The sequence below is a fragment of the Saccostrea cucullata genome, unplaced genomic scaffold, assembly GCF_032062105.1.
Source record: "Saccostrea cucullata isolate Sc308-1 unplaced genomic scaffold, CSIRO_AGI_Scuc_v1 ctg609, whole genome shotgun sequence".
Lineage (NCBI taxonomy): Eukaryota > Metazoa > Mollusca > Bivalvia > Ostreida > Ostreidae > Saccostrea > Saccostrea cuccullata.
The window spans coordinates 91,942-117,984 of NW_026924150.1; the positions used below are offsets into that span (position 1 = coordinate 91,942).

At 35.3% G+C, this 26,043-nt stretch overlaps 2 protein-coding genes and 1 non-coding gene across 3 annotated transcripts; 2 read left to right on the plus strand and 1 right to left on the minus strand.

The window, feature by feature from the left end:
* Positions 1-312: 312 nt before the first annotated feature.
* LOC134265861 (protein adenylyltransferase FICD-like) lies at positions 313-8,339 on the minus strand. The gene is made up of 2 exons (XM_062748087.1): positions 7,996-8,339; positions 313-2,733 (listed from the first exon to the last, which is right to left on the minus strand). The coding sequence occupies exons 1-2, from the start codon at positions 8,264-8,266 to the stop codon at positions 1,658-1,660; spliced, it is 1,347 nt and encodes a 448-aa protein (XP_062604071.1). The 5' UTR covers positions 8,267-8,339; the 3' UTR covers positions 313-1,657.
* LOC134265859 (ATP-dependent RNA helicase DDX51-like) lies at positions 8,321-25,830 on the plus strand. The gene is made up of 15 exons (XM_062748084.1): positions 8,321-8,445; positions 9,576-10,143; positions 10,441-10,591; positions 11,948-12,093; positions 12,680-12,796; positions 12,967-13,028; positions 13,506-13,614; positions 13,699-13,814; positions 14,022-14,043; positions 18,958-19,188; positions 21,200-21,315; positions 21,871-21,987; positions 22,245-22,410; positions 24,535-24,669; positions 25,724-25,830. The coding sequence occupies exons 1-15, from the start codon at positions 8,423-8,425 to the stop codon at positions 25,745-25,747; spliced, it is 2,103 nt and encodes a 700-aa protein (XP_062604068.1). The 5' UTR covers positions 8,321-8,422; the 3' UTR covers positions 25,748-25,830.
* Trnas-gga (transfer RNA serine (anticodon GGA)) lies at positions 25,038-25,110 on the plus strand. Its single transcript has one exon. It is a non-coding gene; the product is annotated as a tRNA-Ser (tRNA).
* Positions 25,831-26,043: the final 213 nt, after the last annotated feature.

Sequence of the window (26,043 nt, forward strand, 5' to 3'; positions counted from 1 at the left end):
TAAATGTTGTAAGAAAATGCCATTTAAATTACATTGAAGATATTGCAATACATATTGCAATACAGTTTAAAATATCGCAATATATCGCAATACGAAATCTCGGGCCAATACCCAGCCCTATTCACTGGACTTTTGATCTTGAATACTGTTCATTATCGCCGTATGTTTCACTGTATAGGAATGCAACGTTACTACTGTATTCGATTGTAAATCACTACAGTACAGGAATTTTAGATATTAGATAAATTTGTAATTTAGTTGGAAACCAATGGTAGGATTTATCAGTACCTGATAGGATTGGTAAGTTGCAACTTGTAAGAAAATTTGTTTTTTATTTCAAATATCTCAAATCAAATCACATCGTAATTTTTTTTTTCCAATAAACATTCACTATGACATACATGTGTCTCTTTTCCCACATGAGATTCAATAAGTCATATATGCTTATTTGAACAAGAGAGGATTCTAAATACATTAAAAGGGACTAAATATCTTCATGTGCTAATGTGAAAAAAAGATTTCGGTATGCTTTATTGTCGTGTATATTGAAAGGATCAGTTGGTTACATTCTGTAACTACAGATATTCATGTGTAAACTTTTATCCCAGAAATGCAGTACATGAATAAAGAAACATACCACAAAAAAATTTTCTTATCTTCCACACATTAAAGTTAACATCAATCTGATTAAAATCAGATCCTTTGATCCACTCACATAGATCACTAAACAAGGCCTTGTGTAGCGATCTATGTGAGCGGATCAAAGGATCTGATTTTAATCAGATTGAGTTAACATCAAATTTTTCAACATTTCCTTCATTTGAAGTCAATTTACAAAACTTTAAATGTGTTTGAAAAATAATAGACTCTTGACAATATTCCAAAAAACAGTAAGGAAGCTATGTGTACTTCTTGTTGTAAGAATGAATGTTTTCACAAAGCACATTTAACTGTAAAATTAAATTTCCAAACTTTCATTAAGTTGTGTGGCTTGGTCAAAAAGATAGTTGCTTTATTCAACTATATTTACATCCACTGAATATTTTCTTCTTTATTTCTTCAGAAAACCCATTGCGTTCATCCCTGCATAAACTACATTAGGCATATCACCTGTACAGATTTCTTGATCAGTGGCCGTTCCATCAATGAAACATACAAAGACGTTCGCATCATTAACACAATAATTAATATTTTTAATCCTAATTAAAATGATAATTTAAACAGATATAAATATAAACAATAAAATGTCTTTCTTTGTTTGTTGTTACTGGAATGAACGGTCGCAGCTACTGCATAAAAAATTTACATAACCCGCTTACGCGGGTTATGTATTTTTTCTGCAACAGCTGCTTCCGTTCATTCCAGTAACAACAAACAAAGAAAGCATTTTAATGTTTAAAAAACAGATTGCTTTACTGAGATAAGCACCTTATATATTCACGCAGAGATACTGAGTATTTGAGTTTTGAAAAAAGAAAAATCTGTTTCTATGTATACCTTATCTTCAGGCTATCAGCACTTGTACACGTTAGAGACAAGAAATTGATGGATACTTTGTAAAACATACAACATTAAAAAAAATATATAAATAATTGCACAACAACAGTAACAAATATAAATAAATAAACAAAATAAAACAAATTAAAAGTTTCTGTTGTCATAACTCGTCTTTGGAGGAGATGACATTTTTTCGTGTACCATTTAATTGTTTGAACAGAGCACTGGAGCCGGAAGCTGACAGGAGGAAATGATCCAGAGCTTCCTCAGTACAGTCTGCGATAAATCGTATAAATGGCCGCACGTCGCCAGCATTAGCCATCTCTAGAGTCTCGTAATACTGAAGGCGGTCCTCCACCTTAATCGTCACTGGCGGAAAACCCGCTTGCATGAGAATGAGATTCATCAACAACCTGGAGGTCCTTCCGTTTCCATCGTAAAAAGGATGAATAATAACTAACTTATAGTGTGCTAAAGCTGCATACTCCACGGGATGTAACTTAACAGTGTCTTCGTTATTTAACCACTCAACAAAATCATCCATTAGGCTCGGAAGTGCCGCTGCCTCTGGCGGTTTAAATTCCCCCACGTACACTTGAGTATCTCGTAGAACCCCTGCCTCTGTCGGGTCAACATATCCCAGAACCCTCTTGTGAATATTCAGTAAATCTTTGAGGGTAATGGAACCAACACGACCAAGCAGTGTATTGTTTATGTAACTTAAAGCTGCATCAAGTCCTAACACTTCATTTTGTTCAGCTAAACTTTTCCCTCCAACTGCTATTCTTGTTTCAACAATTGCTCTTGTTTGCATTAGAGTCAGGGTGTTTCCCTCAATTGCATTTGTGTGATAAATGTGAGAGAAATAGGATTCCTTTTTGGCTCTCCTTAAACCTGGGTTATTTTGGGGAATTTTCACAAACAGATTGAGTTTTTTGTCTATCATATTGAATCGCCTTTGATCAATTTCTTCTACAATAGGTAAGATTCGCTGTTTGTTGTTCAGGGCTTTAGTGTATTCTGGACTCAATGCCAGTGCTTTACTATACATGTGATTAGCACGAAGCAGATCCTGTTCGAACTTTTCCAGATATTCTCCAAAAGCAGTGAGGATTTCTACATGATTGGGATCCAGTTTAAGAGCGTGGTGATAAAGTTTCCTGGCTTTCTCATATTTTCCTTGTGCCTCCATATCTAAAGCTAGATTCATAGCTGACACTGCCTCCTTCTGGATGTCTGCTGAGGAAAACAAAAGTATATCAACCATTTTTTAACTCATATAACATTTACAAATACTTTATTACTGGACTGACTGACATCTTCTTTTTGGAAATTTGGTACCACTTATTTAAAAGGCTTTGTAATATAAAATATACAACAACAAAATTGGAAAATGCAAACATGTGGGTTGCGATTAAGCAGAGAATTTAAAAACAGATTTGTTAGGCCAGATAAAATTAATCTTTAGATTCTCATCCTCGCCCGCCCCTCTCCAAGTATCCTGCCGGCGCCTCGGTGTTTTTTATTTTGATTTTTGAGTGTTAAAAGTGTTTTTATGTATTTTTATTCAGCAAGAATTTGGATCAAAGTTTAAGAGTTATCTCCCGTCTGTATTAAAAGATGTGTGTCGCTATTTATAGCAAAATAACCATGTGAAGAATGGAGAAAAATCAACAATAAAAGCAGTTTAATATGTAAGGAAAACATAATTTGTCAGTATAGAGAAAGTAGAGAAGAAAAAGTAGCATCCACACATCTAGATATATCTTTACTGGCATGAGCAAGTCTTAGAGAGATTTTAAATGAGTAAAAATAGACAAGGAAAATGACACCTGTTCAGTCAACTTTTAACGATTTCCAGCTGTACGTGATTTTGCATTAAAAAAAAATAAAACAGACTTTAGAGAATAAGCTAAGGAAATGTTTAATCTTAAAACTGTTCAGGCCTAGGCTTTTTCAGTAGGATATTTTATAGATTTTGCAAACATGACCTATTTTAATGTTGAACATGTTATTTTAGTATCAAGAATGATAGAGTTTTTGAGGAAGGTGGAAATCGGTGATATTTTACACAAAACAGAATTAAGGATTTGTTGGTAAAACTAAAAGATATTTGGGGAAAGGCGATGAGAAGTCATGCATGCACAATTTATTAGAATCTGCACCTCATTTTGTTTGGCATGTGCTGTATATGTGTACTTGATTATTTGTTAATTAAACTCTAAATATTTAATTTTTTAAAACAAGAACTATCTGTAGATATTTATTAAAAGAATATGAAAACAATAAAATCCATTCATATTAGCATTAACATATATTTAAATAAATGTGTACGAAGAGTCCATGTTTTGTTGATACTTTCAATTATATATATATAAAAAAAATAAAATCCGCCCATCCACCCCAATTTTTTAGCAAATTCGGGTGAGAATCTAAAGATTAATTAGCCCCTTCACGGTAACTGCAGTACTACTCTTTTGCAGGGCAAAATAATACTGTTTGGCGAAGTTTTTGTTGACAGATTATTAAATGACGTATATTAAACAATTACTTTTACGTCATATTTCACCAAACTATATCATTTTGCCCTGTAAAAGAGCAGTAGGGTGAATTCACCATGCATCGGACACATACCTTGCTTCCAACAACTTGAGACAATAAATTCTCTTTCAAGTTAAGAGTTCCGTGTATTTATTTGTTTCGATCTGTCTAGAAGCTGAAGATTTAAATTTTTTAATGATACCGATTGTTATTATCATGTTTTGATAAAAATACCCCGAGAATGACCTTGAAGTTACGTCATATTTTACATCATCAAAGGGGAATAACCAGAAATTTATGATTTTGCGATTTTAGAGTTATCGTTCTTAAAATTCGACTTCAGTGGAACAAGTCAGACTTTGGTAAATAAAGTCAGAGATTGGTAATTTTACATAAATTTTAAAGAAATTTCAATTCAATGTTCGTATAATTCTTTATAGAGCTGGTTTTCACTAGTATGTTAATTTCTCCGTACATCTGACACAAATTAACCATGCATCCGACACTTTCGATGCAATGGTAAGTACTACCATTTTCATACAGAACCCAGCTGATAGCTGTTTTTTTGCGGAAAAGGAAAATAAAAACTCTATATTTTCAGTCAAAATACAAGTTATCGATATATGACGTCTGGAATTTGACTCAATTTATTTCTACAAACCAGAGTATGATAAACCATGAAAAAAGGGTGCAAATTACCGCATTATAAGCATTTTAAAGCATTTTAAAGCATTTCTAAGGCAGACTGAGGTCTCTTGAATCGTTCTACATTTGTGCAACGATATCGTCAATTGAATTTAAGTTGAGGGTTATTTCTTAGATAAAAGATAAAAATATATCCATATCAAGCATTTTAAAGCACTTTGATAAAGGTATGTTTTTCTGGTCAAAATACCGTCTGTCCGATGCATGGTAAACAATGTCCAATCCATGGTGAATTTTGGGTTATCACTAAAAACTCGATTTTTGAGGATATTTTCTCAATAGAGGGCATATAATTGTGTCCCAAATTGATATTTTAATCTCAAACTAAATGTTAAACTCCATTTTGATAATTTTCTGTCAGTAGTGATATTGCTAGAACTTGCTGAAGTACAAGGGTATCCAATGCATGGTGAATTCACCGGTACCTCGAATTACCGAAATGCCCCTGGAAATTACCGAAATGCCCCGTAAAACTACCGAAATGCCCTTTAAAAACTTAAATACTTTGATTAATATGAAAGGTAGTGAGTTTATTATATATATTTTAAACTCAGAAATAAAAAAAAAATTACAAATGTGTTTTTTTTGTTCAAAAAGGTGTGTTTATCTAAGAGAGATAACTCTGGTATTTGTAGTTGATCTATCTCAATGTCATATTCGAAAAAGAACTATATTATTGTTTCAAATTTTATATTACTGTCGAAGATTTGTTTGTTTGTTTTTTTTTACGTGAATATAATTTTTGTAATGCTTACTCATCGATCATTTATATAACTCATTTAAAATTCGTTGTTAAATCTCGAGAAAAAAAAAAATTCATTGCCGGTTAGTTAATACCTAGCTAATGCTACCCAACTTAATATTTAATCAAAATATTTTTTGATATATTTCTTAACGGTTAAATTATTTTTTAAGAAATAAGGTATCATTTTTTAAGTTTTATTGGGATGTAAAACTGGTTGGTCACGTGATCAAATCCCATAAAGCCCGAAGGGCTTTATGGAAGATTTGATCATGTGCCAACCCGTTTTACATCCCAATACTGTAAACCAATTATTATACGCGTCATTTTTTATTCGTGACTGACCGTTAGAGAACTAATCCGCGACGATTTATTTTCGCGAACAAGAGGTCACATTTTTTTTTATCTCCACAAGTATTTCTCAAGTGTAAAAGTGCCTTATGCCAACTGGGTAATCGACGCTTTCCGTGATCTAGAAACCAAAGGACAATTATTACAAATGGTTGGGACAGAGCAGGGCTTGGCCATAATTGGCCGTAATTAACATGATTACCGTAACAAGGGTCTCTACCTCGTCTGTGACAATAAATGAATAATGACAAAAGCTGATATAATTGACATTTTAAATCATTATTCGACAAGTTGTTTTAGATTTGCCATTCGTTTTTATTTTTTTAACTGAATGTTTGTAATTAAATTTTAACTGCTTCTAGTGCAATAAAGTTCTTCCGTGATTTCATATCCGTGATTTGAAGTGTCGGGATCGGTATTCAAAAAGGGGCAGGTAACTCTAATCATAACTTCGGAATTTTAATTAATTAATTTTAACACTCCAAAAATGATACCTTATTACTTATATTTACATTTGTGACTTATTCATACTTTAAACTTGCCTGATTGTGACTTTTGTGAAATGCATTATTTTTCAAACCCAACGGCATGTATGTAATCCACTGACCGTGCGTCGACCCTTTATGATGTCACAGAGAAATTTCGTCGAACATTTATCCATACGAACATCTATGACCTCTTGACCCCGAACCTGTCTTTATACAGTTATAAAAACGCTTGCTTTCAGTAGTGTTGTATAAAGGAAAACATTTGTAAATGTAAATATATCAAAATGAACACACATGCACAATATCGAGGAAAACTGTACACTTATATATATATATATTTATATATTTTTAAAACAAATGAAAGCAATGTAATTAATTTTGTTTTCATATTAGCAGAACTATTTTCTGAATGATGTCAATTTACATGCCGAATAATTTAAATTAATTAATTTAAACTTTTAAGTGGAGAGAGAGAGAGAGAGAAAAAAAAAGAAAAGGAATCATTAAATCATAAAATGATATTACAACAACGGACAACAATGTTGCAAGAGTTATCGCTCTTAGTTGTCACAAATATTTGAGCGAATTAAACAGTCCAGTCCAATACGAAAAATCGTAATATTACTAAAATTCGTAATATAAGCAATTTCTAACTCTTCTAAGAGTTACTTCCCTTTTTTCTGATACAACCTCCTTGTTATGTTTCATCAGAGATTATATGTCTCTGGTTTCATCAAATCATCGTGGATATGCATGCATTTTCTTTGTTTTGATGCATTTGATCCAAGTGCATGCAGAGTCAGAGCCTAGTGAAAGTTGTACAAGTTATACCCCGTAACATCTCGTTGTTGGAGATGAGGGTCTGATTTTTAGGGTAGACTTCGGGAAAAATATAGGGAATTCGGGGGTTATAGAACACTGTGACAAGTTTGAGGATACATTGAAGTTTTATGGAAAATTGTTCCCATCCCTGGGAAAATTCTTATAAAAGAATAATAAAACAAAATTTTCACTCACCCATTACTATTGTTACTTTCTTCTTGCATTTTCATACTTTTCGATAGACGTCACTGACCGAAATGACCATGTGATACTAGTACCATTGGGGCATAATGTATTTCTGACGTCATACTTTCCTTAACATCATTCAGTTTCTTTCAATGCTTAATTTTGTCTTACATTACGAAAACTCGTAATATAGTCTCTCACAACTTGCTATATTACGAGTTTTCGTAATTTAACTATATTACAAAAAATAGTAATATAAGAATAATATTACGATATTCTGTAATATTACAATGTCTGGTAATATTACAATTTTTAGTAACATTACGATTTTTCGTATTGGACTGGACTGTTAAAGGCATTTTTTCACATTTGTGTTCAAAATACACAGTTTTATTAATAAAATTTATCATAAATTATCATTAAATGCCTATTTGAATATAATACAAGGGGCATTTCGGTAGTTTTAGGGGGCATTTCGGTAATTTCCATGGGCATTTCGGTAAACCAGGGGCATTTCGGTAATTCGGGTTACCCGTGAATTCACCCTACTGCAGTAACCGTGAAACAGTTTAATTTGTGGCCTTACTGGAAAATGACTGTTTTGTACACGTCATACAACGTACATGTAAATACGCAAAGAAATCACTAACAGATGTACTTCACCTTTTGTTGGCATTTGTTGTTGTCTAACTCGAAAAACAAGCGAAGTATCATGCGCCTCCTGTGTTGTTGTTCCGATCTGTTTCTTTGAGAAAAGTGAAAGTAGACCATATGATGACAGCGTTAGATAGGCCACTGCAGCGCCAGTGATAAATACTAGAAGAAGAAGAAGGGAAGGGAGCGGCATCTTGTTAGAACAGTTTTTCCTCTGCCAGTCGTCATATCGGGTGGTAACTTGACAGATGTTTGATAAGAGTTTCAGACATCTTACCATCTTCTACGTGTGTCATAACAGGAAGTTTACATCGATGCGATTTGTTGCATGCGGATTGGTTGATTTATACCCACAGTTCGCAATAAAGATGGTTGCGCCCATGCAGAAGATGTGATGAAGTCTCCTTAAAGTGTTTTGTACATAATTTTCTTAAGAATGGCATTATTTGCCATTACAAGGTATTTTTTTCATTTATATTTCATATGCTAGAAATGTAAAATTTGAGCATGTGCTATCAGTTCTGTATAGAAGTCGTTCAAAGACAAAGAAAACACACACGTGGATAGAGTAAATTCTGGCATCCATATTCTCTGATTGTCTTGATCACCAGAAGTGAAACAAATATGCTTTAAGGAGGCTTATTACACCCACAATTTATTTTAGCATCACTTATAATGTAGATATCAAAACTCAAAATGGGGCTTATCATAAATATCTTTTGAATTTATTCTTAGCTCTTTCTTTTCTGTGAGAACGTGATAACATTGTATATTTGGAGATGTATTTCATTAAAGACCACAAGTAAATGCAGAAAAAAATTCATTTGGATCAAATGATGAGTGCAGCTTTTTTTGCTAATATATTGACAGTGTGACCGTTAAGGCGAGTGCAGATATTTCTTTTGTTATAACTTTAATAGATCGGGCTCATCAAGCCGCACGTGACATTTGTTGCATCTAGACTTTGATATCACATGATGTCGTATATAAGTTACATTTCCAAAAAGAAGCCCAACAGTGCTGAAAGTGAATGAAGAGCATTCCGTTTACTATTTACCTTTAATATTTATCCATTAAATCAAGGCGTGTTAACTTTAAATTGAACTTTTGCTGCTATTCTTGCGAGAACATAGCTTTAACAAATGATGCATTATGAGTCCAGAGTTACTGAGGAAAAAAATTCTGATGAATGAATGTGCATTAGTCGGAATTTTCTCTTCGCCCAGGCTTTGCTTAATGATTTAATCAATTTAGTTTTCATTGTAAAGTCAACAATGGGGCTGAGATTCCAGGATAGTCATCTAAGTTGTAAAATTCATTTAACATGGATTCAGAATTTATTCCGGTTGCTAATCTTGAGAAATACATGATACTTATAGGTGACTATATCTGTGTAGAATTCGCTCATTACATGATCTTTACAAGAGATCAACTATTTTATTTTGAATATTACGTCCCCCAATAAAATTTAAAAAAAAGAAGAAGACAGAAATGTTCAGGAAAAAATATTTTGTTAGGCAGAATATTACAAATTAATATTAGCCAAAAAAGTGCTCGAATTAATGAAACTGAAACTTTTCTTTTCCTAGATACACAGGTGATGAAAAAGAAAAGGTGCAAACAGAAAGCCGAGCAGATTTAATTCTGAAGAAACTAAAAGCTGATGCTGATGCAAGGAAGAAGCAGCGCGGAACTGAAAAAGCCATAGAGAATGTCACAAGAAAAGAAACAGACAGGAAGAGACCAGCTGAAAAATCTAAAAAGAAAAAACTTTCGCATAAAAAGGCATTAAAGTCTAGTCCTAAGGAACCTCAGTCAGGTCAGAAATCTATAGCTTTAGAATGTGATGACAGTGATGATGATGATAAAGAAGATGATCGGGTGTTTCAAAAGAAGAAGATGAAGTTTCTTGACGAGTCATACGAGAATAATGAGAAGACTGAAGACAATGACAGTTTTTCTACAGACTACCAAGGGGCAATAACTCCAGACTCCACACACGTAATGTTAAACAACACGGATAATAGTGGTGCGAGACCAGAGAGTCAGGAAGAGGAGAGAGGGGGGTCTTTACTTAGTGTGGAGGACCAGGAAGGATCACATGATGTGGGGGGCTTTACAGTACTAGGGAATTACAAAACAAGGTCAACTGAAAAGGTATGCTTTTTTATTGATGGTGTTGAAAAAGGGTAATTATATATAATTATAATTATCTGAGTCTATTCAGTGTAAATATTAAAAAAAAAAGAAAGAAGAAAAACAAAGAAAAATTCAAACAAATGAAAGCATCTCACAGATAATGTTTCTCAGATTTTGAAATCTTTAGTTCTAAAGTGTTGTATATCAAATATTAAATTCATTTCTTATTGTAAGAATCAACATGACCAAATGTCCATGATGTAAATTAAAACAAACAAGAATTTGATTTTGATTTCTTTATTGACCATGGTAAAGGTTAGCCGTGTGTTACCAGACTGGCTAGCCAGCCCAAGTGTGATTGCCTCAGATCTAAAGCAAAAAACGACTCCTGTGTCAGAGTTCAAAGGCCTTGACCCACAGATTCATAGAAACCTCAAGGAGAATCAGATTGAATATTTCTTCCCAGGTATGGCATTTTTTTTTAAGATGGGCTGAGTCACTGGGGTGATGTATTGATTCCTGTTTTTATCCATCGTCATGCATTGCCTGTAATGTGTCATCCTTCATGTCAACATTGGAGCATTTTCTGCTTCTCTGGAATGAAACATATGGAGATAACCAACAGTATTCAAAATTTAAAGTCCATAAAACAATACAAAGCAGGAGCAGAGAAAACGTGAACCTCCAAAACATCAGAGGTGGGATCAGGTGCCACGAAGGAGTGAGCATCCCCTGCAGACCGATCACACCCGCTGTGTGCTCCTTGTCATGATCAGGAAGTAACGGAAAAATCTGTTGTCAATTCAGTGTATAACTAATGAACTAACAATTAGTATGAATTCAATCATCATTTGACTCAATGATCAATTGTATCTGCTGACAAGGTCATTGTATCGACTACAGAACTTACAAACTACTGAACCAATTTCAATCAATTTTAGAAAAAGTATGTATCTACATGATGGGTGAAGGGGAACAAAAATTTTAGATGTCACCTTTATGACCCTTGGTTGTGAAGGATGAAGCTGAAACCATCAAAATTAATGCAGTTTTATAAAATCTTCATTATTTCTGGACATCAAGCTTCCATACTGTTGTTGTGACAACTGTTTGTAATAAGCATTGATTAGTCTACTATAATGTGAAATCCATGGCTTCAGGGTCATAGATCAGGAGTTAGGTGGTGCTCCCAAGATCCGACTCATCGTATGGTGAAAATACATAAATTCTCCAAAAATCGTCTTCACTACCTCTGTATATTAATCAGATAAAATAGATGCATGGTTTATATGAGCAAGAGTACCTCTTCCAAAATTGTGAATTTCATGGTCCCTGGGTAAGGGTTCAGGTGAAAGGAAGATGGGTGGTCTATAGATTATGTAGTGGAAATGTATTGTTTTATGGAAAATCTTCTTCTCTGCCCCTGTGCACTGAGCAGACAAAACTAACTACAAAGTATTGATGAGCAAGTGTGTATTTCTCCAGAAAAATGACATATATCCCCTGTTTAGGGGATTGTGGTTTTTTGGTAAGACTTTATTGATTACACAGTGAAATCATAAATAAATAAGTTAAATGACATTAACATCCATTGCAAACATGAAAGATGTCATTACAGCAAGAGAAAGGTAACTATAAAATAAATTCTTGACTGCATGCTATTGGGAAATATGCATTTTAAAGAACCTTCAAACCAGATTATTTGCCTTGTGACTTCAGGCCAAACAGCTTAGATCTTTGGGGTAATAAATGCATGGTTCCTGTGGTGGCAGTCAATAAATGTATAATGATGGTGATGCCTTGAATGACGTTTATTTTATAGTCCAGATACAAGTTATTCCTGAGATCCTACACACTGTACAGAACGGTTTCGTGCTGGGTAGGGCTGCTCAGAGGCCACCTGATATCTGCGTGTCCGCCCCCACAGGTAGCGGCAAGACACTGGCTTATGTTCTACCTATTGTACAGGTATGTTAAATATTGTTTTATAGGTAAATGTTGATATTCTAAATAGGTGTGATATTTTCTACTCATTGTACATTCAAGTATATGTTGATATTCTATATTGGTGTCTTTAAAATATGAAGAGGGCAAGTTTTCCTCTTCAAAAGTCCAATAAAACAAAATGATTGCAAGGAAGACAAACACTTACATGTACCTCTAAAAGCCTAAGAGGTGGGATCACCTGACAGATCCCACAGGTCAGTTGGATTTGAACCTGCGATGTATGGATCAACTCCTTTGGAAGCATCCACCAGTAGTGTAGATTCAGATTTGTTCTGAATCAAATACTGACCCTGGGGATTGGGATGGGAGCACAATGAAAGTTCAAATTTAAAGAAAAAAAGCCACAATTAGTCAGAGAAATATGTAGGCATCCTTAGTGCAGATTAAAATTTGTTTGTCATAACCTCCCTTTATTAGTCAGGATATTTATGCATTAAAGCTTTTTAACTAATTTTTCTTTTTTTCCTAGCCAGTGCTTAGGTGAGCAATGTGGCCCAATGGCTTCTTGTTTTGGCTTGAGGTTTAAATTATGTATTTATTTCTGCAGTCTTTGAAAAGCCGGACATTGTGTCGAGTACGAGCACTGGTGGTTTTACCAGTGAGGGATCTAGCTGCACAAGTGTATAAAGTGTTCCAGCAGTACACCAAGGGGACAAATCTAAAGGTGAGATGGGGAGTTGTATAGAGGGTCCAGATTTACAGAACAATCGAAAGAATCTGTACAGAACAATCTATAGATACAATTTGTATAGGGTGTTAAGGTTTTCAAAACAATCTATAGACACAATTTGTATAGTGGTTTAAGGTGTGATATTTGATACATGTTTTGTCTAGGTTGGAATGATTGTTGGACAAAAACAATTTATTGTGGAACAGCATGCCCTAGTAAAGCAACAGTAAGTACAAAACATAAACTTTATTTCTCATGTACATTGGTGTATCTATATTAAGCTGAAGATTTATTGTAAAGTATACATGTATATTGGCTACTCTCAGTGAAGGAATGACTTACCCCTTGATGACCTGGAAAGGGGTCTTATAGTGTGATTTCATCATGGGAATGATTGGGAGGGGAGGACAGAGTCCCTTTGGGAAGGAAAAGTGGAGTCCCTTGTTATTGGAAGGTGGAGTCCCCTTGTTATTGGAAGGTGGAGTCCCCTTGTTATTGGAGGGTTAAGTCCCTTGGGAAGGGAAAGTGGAATCCCTTTGGATTGGAAAGTGGAGTCCTTTGGGAGGGGAAGATTGAGTCCCTTGGGAGGGGAAGATTGAGTCCCTTGGGATGGGAAGGTTGAGTCCCTTGAGATGGGAGGGTTGGGAAAGGAGGGTGCTGTTTTGTGTTTGATGCCTCAGAATATAAGATCTCTGTCTTGCAGGCTTGGGGGATTAGAGAGTAGAGTGGATATAGTGGTGGCTACACCGGGACGCCTTGTGGACCACATCAACAAAACTTTAGGATTCAGTCTAGCAGATCTCAGGTTTCTGGTATGTGTAATTACTTATGGACTATCGATGAAGCAGACTTATCTATTTACAGATTTATGATGTAGCACATTGTACTGTTTATAGGTTATTGATGAAGCAGATAGAATCATGGAGCACGTTAAACAGGACTGGTTAAGTCATGTCGAGAATGCTGTGTTTACCGGAGGTCGAGAGGCACCAACTTCACTCAATGTCTACAAGTCAGTCATTTCAATCTTACCTTATTGCAGATTCTTAGATAACATTTATATAACTTATGTAAACAGATACTATTTCATATGATGGATAAATTATTTAAATTGAAGTAGTCATTTGACTTATATATAGAATTAAAGAGAGAACACAGCTGTTTTTCTGTGGCTTCACATTATGAGTGGCTTTTGTTGATTGTATTTTGTTTTTTTCAGCACCAGTAAACATCAAATGCCAGTAAGTAAAGAATTATGAAAACCTTTTAAGTAAAACTGACAGTTTATTATCACAGCAGTTAGCATAGCAAAGCAACTTTGAGCACAAAAGTCATTTCATTTATTTCAAAGGTTTCCTGTAATATTAAATAACACCCATTCTCAATATAAGGGCACAAATGCCTCACTGATTTTTTAAAAAATGAAGTTCAAGATAACAATTTTTCTATCAATTACCTTAGAAAGACAGTATGTGAAGATTTTGTTTCCAGATTTTTTTCATCAAATTTTAATACATGGAATAATGACAAGACGGTAAAGTAGAGGGTGATTTTATTCAGAAATGTAGCTTGAAATGTACGTTACTCTTTCTTCAATGTCCAAAAAAATATGTCAAAAAAAATGTAGTCATTAAAATCACAAGTAGAATATCTCATCTTAACACCAGCACATCCTACCAACTCTGTGAAGCAACATATTTTCTCGGCATACGAACGTGCGTTTGATTTTTCCTTTCAAAAAAACAAAGGTTACTTTTTGATCCAGATGTATAAAAACATTTTTTTAAATATATGCTTTAAATTCTTCTCTCTGTTTTGTTTAGAGCAATCAGTTTGGAATCTTTTTATTTTCTATAGATATTGGAACTTAACATGTACATGTAGTAAAATTCTATTTTGTAGTTACTGTCTTTTTTAACATATATCCATGCCGATTTAGAAAACTACGTAAATATAACGTACATTTCAAGATATATTTCTGTTTAATAAAAAGCTTAAAATTCATCTAAAAATTCATCATTTTGTTTCAGTTTATTCCAAAAAAGATTCTCTATGTAATCACATTGTGTTATATGTCAATCACCACTATAAAGACACGATTGCCTCAGAATATGAGTAGGTTACATACATTTCAAGCTTGTAATAATATGTAAATTAGTAATAAGAAAATATTGAAAAAAAAGCAATTATTGACATAAAAACCATTTCAATGAAGCGTTTTAACGCAGTAATATAAGAAATCATAATGTAACAAACAAGGTTATTTGTCATCAACTACATAAATGTCACGTCACTTCAGTAACGTTCATTTCACATGTTATTGGGGAGTCCCCTCCACCTCAGTTCATTACCATTCTTTTGTGCTGTTTCGCTGAAATTGACACCGGTCGTAGCCTAGTTACTTCCACCTGTGTGTAAGGATACAGACAAAAAAAAAATAAGTGTCAGACGTATTTTGCTATGATCTAACAAATGCTCGTGTTTGGCCATTGAAACTTAACATAAATCTATTCCGAATATATCCATCGACAGTCTTGTTAACAATTTCATTTAGTATATAATGTTGCAACATCGTTTGTCAAAACACAAACATACGTGCTTTTCAGCAGATCTGGAAAAATATAACCCAAAATGCAATGATTCAAACAAAACTGAGTATTGTGTGCCTTTCAGTATTTGAAATGTACGTGACCAAGACGTTTATTATACCCCCCGCAAACGAAGTTTGGGGGGGTATATAGGAATCACCTTGTCCGTCTGTCTAGCTGTCCATCTGTCCGTCCGTCTGTCTGTGCAATCGTGTCCATATCTTTCTTACAGAGGGACACTAGAATCTACTACTCCACACAAAGATTGCCCATGACCTAAGGATGTGTCATGACCTTGACCCAAGGTCATTTGGGAAACTTCAAGGTCACTGGAAGAAAAATTTCATAATTCGTGTCCGGTCCATATCTTTCTTATGGATAAACTTGGTAGGTTCTCATTTCACACAAAGATTGCCCATGACCCAAAGGTGTGTCATGACCTTGACCCAAGGTCATTTGGGAAAGTTCAAGGTCACTGGAAGAAAAATTTCATAAATTATGTTTGATACATATCTTTTATAGATAAACTTGGTAGGTTCTCATTTCACACAAAGATTGCCCATGACCCAAGGATGTGTCATGACCTTGACCCAAGGTCATTTGGGAAAGTTCAAGGTCACTGGAAGAAAATTTCATAATTTGTGTCCGGTCCATATCTTTCTGATGGATAAACTTGGTAGGTTCTCATTTCACACAAAGATTGCCCATGACCCAAGGGTGTGTCATGACCTTGACCCAAGGTCATTTGGAGAAGTTCAAGGTCACTGGTAGAAAAATTTCATAATTCGTGTCCGGTCCATATCTTTCTTATGGATAAACTTGGTAGGTTCTCATTTCACTGAAAGATTGCCCATGACCCAAGAGTGTGTCATGACCTTGACCCAAGGTCATTTGGGGAAGTTCAAGGTCACTGATAGAAAAATTTCATAATTCGTGTCCGGTCCATATCTTTCTTATGGATAAACTTGGTAGGTTTTTATTTCACACAAAGATTGCCCATGACCCAAGAGTGTGTCATGACATTGACCCAAGGTCATTTGGGGAAGTTCAAGGTCACTGGAAGAAAAATTTCATAATTTGTGTCCGGTCCATATCTTTCTTATGGATAAACTTAGTAGGTTCTCATTTCACTCAAAGATTGCCCATGACTCAAGGGAGTGTCATGACCTTAACCCAAGGTAATTTGGGGAAGTTCAAGGTCACTGGAATAAAAATTTCATAATTCGTTTTTTGATACATATCTTTATTATGGAAAAACTTACTTCTGAAAAACCCAGCGGGGGGTATTTTGTCCCGTTTGGACAGTTCTAGTTTGTTTTGTTTCTTTTTGTTTTTGTTTTGTTTTGTTTTTTTTTTACCAATTATAAGCCTATGCATACCTTGTTTTAAATTATCAACAACAATTAAATTAATATTGACTAAAAATCGCATATTAAAAGTAAACAAACTGCAAAAAGGTTGCCAAAGATGAATTTAAGACACTTAGAAATAAATTTTCTAGCATGTGGTAACAGTCTACCACATTTACGAGGATTGGGGGTGCATTTAGATGGATTTATGTGGTCAGTTGTCAAATGGATTGTAACGATAATTTTGTTTCGCTCGTGTAAACGCAATTCATTGACTAGATAAAAAAAAATGTCAGTTAGAAATACGCAAAATGTACGTTACCATACGTAACGTACATTTCAAATATGAAAATCAATTCTCTTCCAAAAAAGCGTACGTTAGACACGCAAAATATTGATACTATTTGAACTTGCATATCATAAGAAATGCATCATACAGGTTTCGTATTCAGAAATATATACCAGGTATCAAAATTATATTACATGTAATTGACCTTAATATATTTTTTTTCCTCTGCAGAAACGTTTCTTTTCATTAATTTTGGGATTTAGCCGACCTCCAACCTTTGAAACTTTCCTTTGTGTACACATTCGAGTGTGTGAAAGTATGAGAATACATGAAAATTCGTGCGAGATTCACTTAATTCGAATTTCATGGTAACGTAATTTCAGTAACGTACATTTCAAATGATCACTTTTCATGTAAAAAATAATTTTTAATTGTGTTGAGCAAAACGTCTTTGCCAGTTTACAGTATACAAGGGGTTGCTTATTCAGAGTCGTCTCATAGTTTCTACTTTTAAAATATATATTCTTAATGGAAGAATATAGGTAGCGTACATTTATTTCTTATCTCTACGATTGAAAATGTCTTTCATTCCGTAAACATATTTATAAAAGTTGCTCAAATTGTTCAATTTCATGTTACATTATCTAAGTAGGAGTAATTAACTTTGAAATTTCAAATTTAGCCCATCAATAAATAAAGGAGAACAAAACTATCAGGTGTATAATCTTTGTGTTTGCTTGTAATGTGGTTAAAATAGAATTAAGCGACAGGGACATTGCACAATAAAAATTATTTATTATCACAAAGAAAATGTATTTATTGTTATGAAAAGAAATATATATGATACAAGGTAAAACTTATCAGAAAATTTTTACTTGAGAATCAAAACTATATATTACACAGAGGGGATTCAGCATAATATTTGCCTCGGCGACAGTAACGTACATTTCAAATAGGCTACTATATTTGAATTTGGAACTCCTTAAATACCCTTTCAGATCGATAATTATATGAATTCTTATTCATTGTTATATGACTATTTATAATGTTGATTTAAAAATTACATCAGTGGTGTTTCTTCTAAATGAAAATGAGGCGACATTATTTGAGCCCTTATAATGAGAATGGGTGTAAACAAATATTGTTATACCCTTATAAATATCCTTCTATATATTTCTTACTAATAAAAAGTCCAACAAAAGAAATGTTTATTACGTCGGTCTAACAATTTCACTATTGACCGGTCTTACATAAGAATTGTTAGACCTCAACGTCACCTGTCTGTTACGTCACAACTAATAATCATCGTTCAATATCGGTGACGCGAAAATAGCCGAAGTTAAGAGCTATTAAGAGTTGTTGCTAACAGCAAGGTAAGGTAGAAGGGAAGAGTATGTTTTGTGATAAATAATTTTTGTGATATAATAGACTTATAATTGATTTTGTTCTTTCTCAGCTTGATGTTTATATTTACTGAAGAAGCCATAATTTTCCATATAAAATAATTGATAGTTTAGCGTGTATTGATAAAATTGATCAATCTTAAGTGAGCAGTGAAGGGTATAACAAAACAGTTATAGACTAGGATTCGGGCAACATATGATTTGTTGGACCTGAAGATGAAAATGTTGCCCTTGGCCTGCGGCCTCGGGCAACATTTTCACCTTCAGGTCCAACAAATCATATGTTGCCCTCATACCCAGTCAATAACTGTATATTACTAATTATGAAATTTTGAATACTGACCTTGACATTCACCTTTTAAGGTCAAGTTTAAAATGGATTTTTACACCTCTTAATCAATTTCAAAGACTCTTGAACAAGATTGCTTCAGATTCAAATAAAAGCATTTCTTGTATACTGTTGTATACTTTTACTTGTTAAACAAGAGCCACCAGATTATGCTATCTTTTCAATGTTAACTTTCAGCTTCAGAAACTGCTATTTTCTGCCACGCTATCACAGAACCCCGAGAAACTTCAACAGCTGAATCTCTTCCAGCCGCGACTGTTTACATCGGTAGTGGACAGTACTCCTCAATCAAAGTTACCAGTGGAAACATTAGATGAAGGGGAGGCAATCCATGACAGATTGAATGAGGCAGGAAGAGAGGTCAAGGGTCATTTTGTAGGAAAATACACAACTCCGATTGGATTAAAAGTAAGAAATCTTTATTTTTAATCTTAGTGTGAATTCTCCCACAGTATGGTATTTTTTTCCCTTTGCGTTTATTAGCTCACCTGAGCCGAAGGCTCAAGTGAGCTTTTCTGATCACATTTTGTCCGGCGTCCGTCCGTCCGTCTGTCTGTCTGTCTGTCTGTCTGTAAACTTTTCACATTTTCGACTTCTTCTCAAGAACCGCTGGGCCAATTTCAACCAAACTTGCCACAAAGTATCCTTGGGTGAAGGGGATTCAAGTTTGTTCAAATGAAGGGCCACGCCCTTATTCAAGGGGAGATAATTGGGAATTAATGAAAATTTAGTGGTATATTTTAAAAATCTTCTTCTCAAGAACCACTGTGCCAGGAGAGATGAAACTTATGGGGAAGCATCCTCAGGTAGTGTAGATTCAAGTTTGTTCAAATCATGACCCCCGGGGGTAGGGCGGGGCCAAAATGGCCGACCAAAGTTTTACATAGAAATATATAGGAAAATTCTTTAAAAATCTTCTTCTCAAGAATGACAAAGCCATAATTCATCATATTTATATGGGAGCATGCTCATGTAGTGTAGATTCAAGTTTGTTCAAATCATGACCCCCCAGGTAAGGGCGGGGCCAAAATGGCCGACCAATGTTTTACATAGAAATATATAGGAAAATTCTTTAAAAATCTTCTTCTCAAGAATGACAAAGCCATTATTCATCATATTTATATGGAAGCATGTTCAGGTAGTGTAGATTCAAGTTTGTTCAAATCATGACCCCCGGGGGTAGAGCGGGGCCAAAATGGCGTACCAAAGTTTTACATAGAAATATATAGGAAAATTCTTTAAAAATCTTCTTCTCAAGAATGACAAAGCCATAATTCATCATATATATATGGAAGCATGTTCAGGTAGTGTAGATTCAAGTTTGTTCAATTCATGACCCCGGGGGGTAGGGCGGGGCCAAAATGGCCGACCAAAGTTTTACATAGAAATATATAGGAAAATTCTTTAAAAATCTTCTTCTCAAGAATGACAAAGCCATAATTCATCATATTTATATGGAAGCATGCTCAGGTAGTGTAGATTCAAGTTTGTTCAAATCATGACCCCCGGGGGTAGGGCGGGGCCAAAATGGCCGACCAAGGTTTTACATAGAAATATATAGGAAAATTCTTTAAAAATCTTAATTCTTCTCAAGAATGACAAAGCCATAATTCATCATATTTATATGGAAGCATGCTCAGGTAGTGTAGAATCAAGTTTGTTCAAATCTTGACCCCCGGGGGTAGGGTGGGGCCAAAATGGCCGACCAAGGTTTTACATAGAGATATATAGGAAAATTCTTTAAAAATCTTCTTCTCAAGAATGACAAAGCCATTATTTATCATATTTATATGGAAGCATGCTCATGTAGTGTAGATTCAAGTTTGTTCAAATCATGACCCCCGGGGGTAGAGCGGGGCCAAAATGGCCGACCAAAGTTTTACATAGAAATATATAGGAAAATTCTTTAAAAATCTTCTTCTCAATCATTTTCTAAAAAATAGCAAATCCATGATTGGTCATGGGACTACTTTTGGATTTAAACTTTACAATAAAAAGCCATTTTATACTAGTCCTACCCTTGGTGCTCAGGTGAGCGATGTGGCCCATGGGCCTCTTGTTTGAATTTATATAGCAAACTTACACAATTCACAAGAGCTATTTTAGAATAGGTCTTGTTCCCTTAATTGTATGAATTCTCTTATTTTCCTTGAATTAAAAAATGGGGCTTACTCTCCCATGAAATGAAAGCTTTCTTTCATTTGAAATAATAAAAAAAAAGGTTCGAGTGCTGGTCCCCTAATTAAAGGCTGGTAAGGTACATCATTTTTTGTTTCAATTTTCTCAGTAGTTTTTGAGAAGAAGATATAGTATTATACATAACAATAGTAAATAGAGCTATATTTTTTTTACCCTTCATGCGTCATAAGTACAGCTACTAGTTATGATTTTCTGTAATTTGTTATGTTTCTATTGACAGGAATACACAGTGGAGGTAGATGCCACAGAGAAGCCTTTAGCAATACTTCACTTCTTACACAATCTCAAATACAGACACATCCTCTGTTTTACCAACAGTGTAGAGTCTACTCATAGGTGAGTCACACACTGTACAGTACACCTTCCTGTCTCAAATCTCAGGTGAGTCACACGCTGCTTTATCTGCTATCTCAAATCTCAGATGAGAAATACACTATACACGCTTGTGTCTCAAATCCCAGATGAGTCACACACTGCTTAACCTGCTGTCTCAAATCTCAGGTGAGTTATTGGCTGATCTATACTCTGTACACCTTACTGTCTCAAATCTCAGGTGAGTTTATTGGCTGATCTATACTCTGTACACCCTACTGTCTCAAATCTCAGGTGAGTTTATTGGCTGATCTATACTCTGTACACCCTACTGTCTCAAATCTCAGGTGAGTTTATTGGCTGATCTATACTCTGTACACCTTACTGTCTCAAATCTCAGCTAAATGTAATTGCTGATCTTTACACGTTAGAACCTGCTGTTTCTGTCAGATTGTGTTAAATCTCTGATCCATATTCCTTATGCTCAGCTGTATCAGAAATTGGATGTGTCTATGACTGATAAAATGTTTAAAATGATATTTCATTCTTGAAATAAATTGATAGAAATGTTTTCTTCAGGTTGTATCACCTGCTGAAGCTTTACGGACATATAAGTGTAGCAGAAATCACGTCTAAACTGCTGGCCTCCCGCAGGAGTAAAATCTTACGCAAATTCCAAAATGGAGACATTGATATGTAAGTGGACTGGAAAAAAACCGTACTGAACAAACGAAAAAAACTCACTCACAATGAAACAATAACACATCTGTTTGAATTGATATGATAGAGATTTTATGAGAGTTGTTAACTGAATGATGGGTTCAAAACATTATAACACATCTTATTCCTTTTGCATTGAACAAATTTGTGTTTGAAAAATAGGTTTCTATAAGGGATTTTAACCCTGCTCAGTTGTAGCTTAAATTAGGTCATGATACTTCTATATTTTACAGTCTGATATGCTCTGATGCCATGGCACGAGGTATAGATATAGACAATGTGGAGTTTGTGATTTCTTATGATCCACCCCCCTACATAAAAACCTACATACACAGAGTGGGAAGAACGGCTCGGGCCGGAAAGGAGGGGACAGCTCTTACACTGCTACAGAGAAAAGAGGTAGGTCAGATACGGGTTAATATGGGACACATAATCTAGATCTCAGAAAGGAGGGGACAGCTCTTACACTGCTACAGAGGAAAGAGGTAGGTCAGATATGGGTTAATATGGGACACATAATCTACTCAGAAAGGAGGGGACAGCTCTTGCACTGCTACAGAGAAAAGAGGTAAGTCGGATGCAGGTTAGTATGGGACTCATAATCTAGATCTCAGAAAGGAGGGGCAACTCTTACACTGCTATAGAGGAAAGAGGTAGGTCAGATACAGGTTAATATGGGACACATAATCTAGATCTCAGAAAGGAGGGGACAGCTCTTACACTGCTACAGAGAAAAGTCAGAAATGGGTTAATATGGGACTCAAAATGTACTCAGAAAGGAGAGGACAGCTCTTACAATGCTCTGCTGGTTACACAACTACTGTATAGGGAATTAATTTCACGGGTTGTAATTTTCACGTTTTCCTTCCATCTGACACGATCGCGGTTTCTTGTATTCGCGGAATTGATATAAAATAAAATTTACCTCCCTTGCCTATATCCGTTTAGCTACATGTACACGACATCAACAGGGTAGATTAATATAAAAATGTTAGTTTTAATAAATAATTGACGATTGAATAAAACAAGTTCAGTTATAAAACGTCCTTGATATATGCAATTACGATGAGTGCATGTACACCCCAAGATCTTCAATACATTAACGTTATCGTGGCGAAAAACCACTGGACGGTAATAAATTTGTTAACGTAGTTCAACGAAATAATATTCTTCCAAAATCTTCAGTAAGCTCGATAGTAATTTGAATGTTTTTAAAACGTCGATAAAAATTAATATGCATGATACTACAGGTACATGTAACAAATACACGTGGTAACATTAGTTACGCACTGGTAATCAAAACCATGACCCACGTGTTTTGATTTACTAAACATGTATCGTTGGCTATTAAAACAGCATTTTTAAAAAAATACAGGTTATTATCTGCAGATTAAAATTAAAGTAAAGCGTGATAATTAAAATAATTGAACTACTCGTAATTACTGAAATGACCATGTAAAGCACGTACAATTATATAGAGGTATCCTGGTTTATTCTCAAATTTCCATATAAAACATGGAGATCACTGAAAAATTTATTCACGGTTTCTTGAATTCACGGATATATGAACACCGTGAATATAGCGAATATTAACACCGTGAGTTATTTTCCCCCTATACAGTAACCCTAATATAAACAGTTGAGTGGTGTACACAACTTACCTTTATCTTTTGAGTGACCTCTTATTTCAATGTGCAATCAGCAACAAATCTTGGAAGATATAGGTACCTATGAAATGCACCCACTGTGTGCTTTTTAGCTCACCTGAGCCGAAGGCTCAAGTGAGCTTTTCTGATCGCATTTTGTCCGTCATCCGTCTGTCTGTAAACTTTTCACATTTTCGACTTCTTCTCAAGAACTGCTTGGCCAATTTCAACCAAACTTGCCACAAAGCATCCTTAGGTGAAGGGGATTCAAGTTTGTTCAAATGAAGGGCCACGCCCTCATTCAAGGGGAGATAATTGGGAATTAATAAAAATTTGGTGGTATGTTTTAAAAATCTTCTTCTCAAGAACCACTGTGCCAGGAAAGATGAAACTTATGGGGAAACATCCTCAGGTAGTGTAGATTCAAGTATGTTCAAATCATGACCCCCCGGGGGTAGGGCAGGGCCACAATGTCCAACCAAAGTTTTACATAGAAATATATAGGAAAATTCTTAAAATTCTTCTTGTCAAGAATAACAAGCCATAATTGATCATATTTATATGGAAGCATCCTCAGGTAGTTGTGATTCAAGTTTGTTCAAATCATGACCCCCGGGGGTAGGGCGGGGCAATGGCCGACCAAAGTTTTACATACAAATATATAGGAAAATTCTTTAAAAATCATCTTCTCAAGAATAGCAAAACCATAATTCAAAGGTTTACTTTTGGATTTAAACTTTTCAATAATAAACCAATTTCTAGTTTTTCCTAGCCACAGTGCTCAGGTGAGCGATGTGGCCCATGGGCCTCTTGTTTGAAAATTACATTAACAGTACATTTCATGTATATCAAGTTGTTTATTCCTTGGTTTATGTAGTTCCATCACTTCAAGACAATGACCAAAGAGGCTGGGAAAACTTCCCTCGAGAAATTTAAAGTGGACCCTGGGGACTTTGAGGATCTTATGGAGGGATATCAGAAAGCTCTAACACAGCTCCCTCACATCCTAAAGGTAGAGTAACTGAGATCATTATTTCTTATCTAGCTTGTAACACGAGATCTGATTGGTTAGCAAGCTGGCTGTAGGCTTCCTTATTTCCTATCCAGCTTGTAACATGAGTTTTGTTTGTAACCAAGCAGGGTGCATATTTCCATATACCCAGCTTGTTCAGGGGTTAAATATTGTTACAATTCATTGTAGCATATAAAAAAAATCTTATCATCAGTTTGAAACATCATTGTTTGAACTTGGGTTAACAAAGATTGAATTTGTTTATACAGGAAACGAATTTGTTATTCAGGTCTGATCAAGGGTGTAAAGGGGCAACCCTGGGTTCTACTCCATAGTCCTGTGGCGGTCAGCCGGGCTCGATCGCCGGTGGCCAGATAGCTCAGTTGGTAGAGCACCTGACCGGAGTTTCAGGGGGCCCGGGTTCGAATCCCGGTCTGGTCCACTGCATTTGCTCCTCTCTCGTTACATTTGGTGCCGTGACCAGGATGAGCCTCGGTTGGGGTCTTTGGAGGGCCAAAGACCTTTAAGGAGGGAGGAATGTGGCGGTCAGCCAGGCTCGATCGCCGGTGGCCAGATAGCTCAGTTGGTAGAGCACCTGACCAGAGTTTCAGGGGGCCCGGGCTCGAATCCCGGTCTGGTCCGCTGCATTTTCTCCTCTCCCGTTACATTTGGTGCCATGACCAGAATGAGCCTCGGTTGGGGTCTTTGGAGGGCCAAAGACCTTTAAGGAGGGAGGAATGTGGCGGTCAGCCAGGCTCGATCGCCGGTGGCCAGATAGCTCAGTTGGTAGAGCACCTGACCAGAGTTTCAGGGGGCCCAGGCTCGAATCCCGGTCTGGTCCGCTGCATTTTCTCCTCTCCCGTTACAGTCCATACACTCTGGCCAAAGGGTAAATCCCCATACATCCTCGATTTGACATAGTTAACATAATATTACAAGACTAGAAGACAGATTAGTTACAAGACAATATTGAATATGCAAAGATGATAAATTTGAGTTTGAATGACAAATACAAACTTGAAATCATTTTAAACATCTTTTTTTTTTCTTTCAGAATGAAAAATTTCCTAAAAGATGATTCAGAAGATGAGTTTGAACAATATATCACCACTTGAAGTTCATTGTACACATTTATTTAAGCCAATAAATGTTTGAATTTAAGTTTGTGTTGTGTTTTAACATAGAGTTGTATCTACAATACTTAGTACTTAAATTATGAGTTATTTCTGACCCTTGTGTAATTAACAGTTCATACAGCCCAGCAATATAATTTTATAGCTCTTTGAAGGCCATTTTCCCAGCACTTCTGGTGATTACAAATCACATAATCAAAGTACTGAGAAGTGGTTAGCATGATTTCATCTAAGATGTACA

Coding starts and splice junctions, on each gene's coding strand:
- LOC134265859 (XM_062748084.1), top strand. CDS start 8,423: ATGGCATTATTTGCCATTACAAG. Junction 10,144..10,440: donor AAACAAGGTCAACTGAAAAG/GTATGCTTTTTT, acceptor ACCATGGTAAAG/GTTAGCCGTGTGTTACCAGA. Junction 21,316..21,870: donor AGTGTAGAGTCTACTCATAG/GTGAGTCACACA, acceptor TGTTTTCTTCAG/GTTGTATCACCTGCTGAAGC.
- LOC134265861 (XM_062748087.1), bottom strand. CDS start 8,266: ATGGTAAGATGTCTGAAACTCTTATCAAACATCTGTCAAGTTACCACC. Junction 2,734..7,995: donor ACAACAAATGCCAACAAAAG/GTGAAGTACATC, acceptor TTTCCTCAGCAG/ACATCCAGAAGGAGGCAGTG.